Source organism: Piliocolobus tephrosceles, unplaced genomic scaffold (assembly GCF_002776525.5).
Source record: "Piliocolobus tephrosceles isolate RC106 unplaced genomic scaffold, ASM277652v3 unscaffolded_417, whole genome shotgun sequence".
In the NCBI taxonomy this organism is placed as follows: Eukaryota; Metazoa; Chordata; class Mammalia; order Primates; family Cercopithecidae; genus Piliocolobus; species Piliocolobus tephrosceles.
In genome coordinates this window covers 17898-22469 of record NW_022326198.1, presented here as the reverse complement: position 1 = coordinate 22469, position 4572 = coordinate 17898, and the positions used below count along the sequence as shown (strand labels likewise).

General features: G+C 58.5%; 1 protein-coding gene across 1 annotated transcript; it reads left to right on the top strand.

Moving 5' to 3' along the window:
* Positions 1-853: 853 nt before the first annotated feature.
* Positions 854-3860, top strand: LOC111526938 (ATP-sensitive inward rectifier potassium channel 12). The gene has a single exon (XM_023196316.2). The coding sequence runs from the start codon at positions 906-908 to the stop codon at positions 2205-2207; it is 1302 nt and encodes a 433-aa protein (XP_023052084.2). The 5' UTR covers positions 854-905; the 3' UTR covers positions 2208-3860.
* Positions 3861-4572: the final 712 nt, after the last annotated feature.

The following is a 4572-nucleotide window of genomic DNA, read 5'->3' as shown; positions in this document are numbered from 1 at the left end:
CTGAAATCGCACCATTGCATTCCAGCCTGGGTGACAAGAGCAAGACTCAGTCTTAAAAAAAACAAAGAAGAAGAAAAGAAAAAGAAAACGTGCTGCTCTTGGGGAGTAGTGGTCTTAGGGTGGGGTTGATGGGTGGGTGCCCCCGGCTACATTATTGTTATTGCTGCCACCATTGTGCCCTCAGAAAGGGCAGTGCTGTGGCCATAGCGGGGATGGGACATGGGTCTACCTGGGGCACAGGGAGACCTCTGGAGGCAGTGGCAGGATATCTTGGGGGAGGGTGTCCAGGGTGGATTTGAGTTACAGCCTGGGACCAGGGGCTGCTGTCGGAAGGGAGTCTGCTGGAGGAGGCTGGGAGGTGAGGTCTGAGGGGTCAAGGGCTTCCCTGTGCAGGTCCTGCATGTCCTGGGGAGCCTCTGGCATTGAGCAGGGGAGGGACAGGCACCGACTCAGCTTCCATAGGCTCTCCATGGCTGGCATGGAGACTGGGGGGCCACGGGTAGAGGCAGAGAGGCTGGCATGGTGTCCCCCGAACTGGCTGGGCAGGCACTGGTGAGATTCAGGCCTTGAGGGTGGGAGAAAGGATCGGATCCTAAATAGACTCTTCAGAGCCCTTAGTGTGGGAGTAAGGTGTGGAGCTGAGGTTTTTGGCTGGAGTTGCTGGGGGGACGAAGCGGGTGGCCATTCGCACTGGGAAGGTGGAGTAGGGAGCTGGCTTAGGCAAGACCAGAGCACTCATGGGTCAATCAGGGTGGAAGTGTTCTCCAGTCATGTCTGGGGGCCCTGGGATGGGAGTGGAGGAGCCTGGAGCCACCAGCCCAGCCAGACATGCTCTCCTCTCTGTTGCAGGAGCCGCTCTGCCTGGAGCTAGCCTGGGGGCGAGCCAGGGTCCTCCAACCCCCGGGATGACCGCAGCCAGCCGGGCCAACCCCTACAGCATTGTGTCATCGGAGGAGGACGGGCTGCACCTGGTCACCATGTCAGGCGCCAACGGCTTCGGCAACGGCAAGGTGCACACGCGGCGCAGGTGCCGCAACCGCTTCGTCAAGAAGAACGGCCAGTGCAACATTGAGTTCGCCAACATGGACGAGAAGTCACAGCGCTACCTGGCTGACATGTTCACCACCTGTGTGGACATCCGCTGGCGCTACATGCTGCTCATCTTCTCGCTGGCCTTCCTCGCCTCCTGGCTGCTGTTCGGCGTCATCTTCTGGGTCATCGCTGTGGTACACGGTGACCTGGAGCCGGCCGAGGGCCGCGGCCGCACGCCCTGTGTGATGCAGGTGCATGGCTTCATGGCGGCCTTCCTCTTCTCCATCGAGACGCAGACCACCATTGGCTACGGGCTACGCTGTGTGACGGAGGAGTGCCCGGTGGCCGTCTTCATGGTGGTGGCCCAGTCCATTGTGGGTTGTATCATCGACTCCTTCATGATCGGTGCCATCATGGCCAAGATGGCGAGGCCCAAGAAGCGGGCACAGACGCTGCTCTTCAGCCACAATGCCGTGGTGGCCCTGCGTGACGGCAAGCTCTGCCTCATGTGGCGCGTGGGCAACCTGCGCAAGAGCCACATCGTGGAGGCCCATGTGCGCGCGCAGCTTATCAAGCCGCGGGTCACCGAGGAGGGCGAGTACATCCCGCTGGACCAGATCGACATCGATGTGGGCTTCGACAAGGGCCTGGACCGCATCTTTCTTGTGTCACCCATCACCATCCTGCACGAGATTGACGAGGCCAGCCCGCTGTTCGGCATCAGCCGGCAGGACCTGGAGACAGACGACTTTGAGATAGTGGTCATCCTGGAAGGCATGGTGGAGGCCACAGCCATGACCACCCAGGCCCGCAGCTCCTACCTGGCCAATGAGATCCTGTGGGGCCACCGCTTCGAGCCCGTGCTCTTTGAGGAGAAGAACCAGTACAAGATCGACTACTCGCACTTCCACAAGACCTATGAGGTGCCCTCTACGCCTCGCTGCAGCGCGAAGGATCTGGTGGAGAATAAGTTCCTGCTGCCCAGTGCCAACTCCTTCTGCTATGAGAACGAACTGGCCTTCCTGAGCCGTGACGAGGAGGATGAGGCAGACGGAGACCAGGACGGCCGAAGCCGGGACGGCCTCAGCCCCCAGGCCAGGCATGACTTTGACAGACTCCAGGCTGGCAGCGGGGCCCTGGAGCAGCGGCCCTACAGAAGGGAGTCAGAGATCTGAGCCAGCCTTGGCCAACATGCAGCATCCACCCCCAGCCGGGGAGAGGCCCTGCCATCGCTCAGGGGCCCCGGGTTTGAGCAGAACGGGCCTGGTGCCCTGGGTTGCAGACTCAGTAGCGTTTTAGTCGTTTTATGTTTCTTTGCAACAGCCTCAGAAGGTTGGCCGGAGGGGGGCAGCCAGAGCGGCAGCCCCCGGCCTCAGAGGCTATCGCAGGCTCAGGGCAAAGAAGTGGCCTCCTGGGGGGCCAGGCCACGGGGGCCAGGGCTTCTGCCTGAAGATGGAGCTGCAGCCTGTGGGGAAGCAGCTCAGCTCAATGGTGGGCCCAGCCTCTGCTGTCCAAGGCTGTTCGGCTGCGGTGCTCCTTGCTGGTTTTTAACTTGGGGAGAAACACTGGGTTTCAGCTTTCTTGACCTTAGCTTGGGTGAGACTGTTTACAAAAAAAAAAAATTACCATGCAATTGAAAAAATTTTTTTAATTCATAGGGGGCCAAAAGAACAATTAGAATTCCATGGGTCTGCCAGGATGCAGCAGCTGGCTGGAGGCTCCAGAGGGTTCCCCGAGGTGGGACTGGCCTCTCCCTGTGTGTGTGGGCACTGCAGTGCCCTGGCCAAGCAGGGTGCTCTGGGACCTCACTTCGTCGAGCTCACGAACCAGCTAGGCTCTGTTTGTGATAGAAAAATCAAGACCATGTTAATGATCATAATAAAAGCTTTCTACTGTCACTGGGGTGGTGGGTGGGGGCTGGGAAGAAACTGGTTTGAGCTTTTGGAGTTTGACTTTGTACCTTAGAGATGCGTCTCAGGGCCAGGCATGGGACCTACCATCCAGGGTTCCTCCCCCGACCCTCGATTTTCCTGTTTTGCTTCTCTCTCCATTTCTGTCCAGGCCTCCACCCCTTCCACAGCGAGGGGTGGTTAGGAGCCATAGGCCGGGATGGCTCCTTGGAAGGGAAGTCGGGATCCCAGGCTAGGAGGAAGCTGGCAGCCCCGTCCCCACTGGGCCCACAGTGTGAGTCGTGCCTTAGAGACTCCGGTTGTCCTGTTCTTTCTGGGCTCGCTCGTCTCCCCGACCCTGTCCCACCCCTCCCCGCCCATACCTCCACTGCTGAATTTCCTCCAGCCCCTCTGTCTGCCTTGTGAAGGTGGCAGGGGCCAGGTCTGCCTGACATAGGACCACGTCGTGTCCCTCCCTCACCTGGAGCAGCACAGCAGAGTCCAGGCAGGGTGCAGCCAGGCCCTGGTCAGCGCTGAATGGCAGAGGAAAGATCTTAGGAAAGGAGAGGAATCATCACCCCCTCCCATCAACTGGGATGACTGGGGAGTGCCACGCTCATTCAAAGCTGAATCAGAAACCAGCCACGGAACGGAATTCCTGCCGAGGCTTCCGGGGCCGCTGCTCCACCACCCTCCCCCAGGTCGAGGCACTGTGGCACCCTCATCAGGAAGAGGTTTGGGGTCTTCTTGTTGTCACCGCTGGCTCTGCCACTCCATCTTGTTCATGGTAGATGGTTGGGTCAGGTCCGTGATGGAGCCAGGCTCTTCCCAGGACCGTGGAGAAAATCTGCTCCCTAGTCAGACCTCTCCAGAAGCTGGTAATTAGAAAAGATGTGTCTCCTGCTCCAACTCTGCCCCGGAGACAGCTCAGAGCCAGAAGGCACCAAGGACTCTGGCCCAAGTGGGGAAGCTGAGGCAGAGAGCAGAGGGGGTCATGCAGTGAGCAGGTGGGGTGCGGGAGGCAGAGAGGGGCCGGGGGTCTGGGGTGGGGGCGTCTGCCTCTTCCCTCCACCTCCTCCACTCCTCAGCGGCTGAAGACTCAACCCTGAGGTCTGGGGCCATGGAAGTGAAGACACCCGACACCTATACCCTGGAGTAGGCCCGACTCAGCGTCCTGCCCCAGCTTCAGCCCCACACTCATTTCTGGCATAGAAGATTCCTGCTACTACAAAGACACATGCACACGTATGTTTATTGCGGCACTATTCACAATAGCAAAGACTTGGAATCAACCCAAATGTCCATCAGTGACAGACTGGATTAAGAAAATGTGGCACATATACACCATGGAATACTATGCAGCCATAAAAAAGGATGAGTTTGCGTCCTTTGTAGGGACATGCATACAGCTGGAAACCATCATTCTTAGCAAACGATCACAAGAAGAGAAAACCAAACACCACATGTTCTCACTCATAGGTGGGAACTGAACAATGAGCTCACTTGGACTCGGGAAGGGGAACATCACACAATGGGGCCTATCATGGGGAGGGGGGAGGGGGGAGGGATTGCATTGGGGAGTTATACCTGATATAAATGATGAATTGATGGGTGCTGACGAGTTGATGGGTGCAGCACACCAACATGGCAC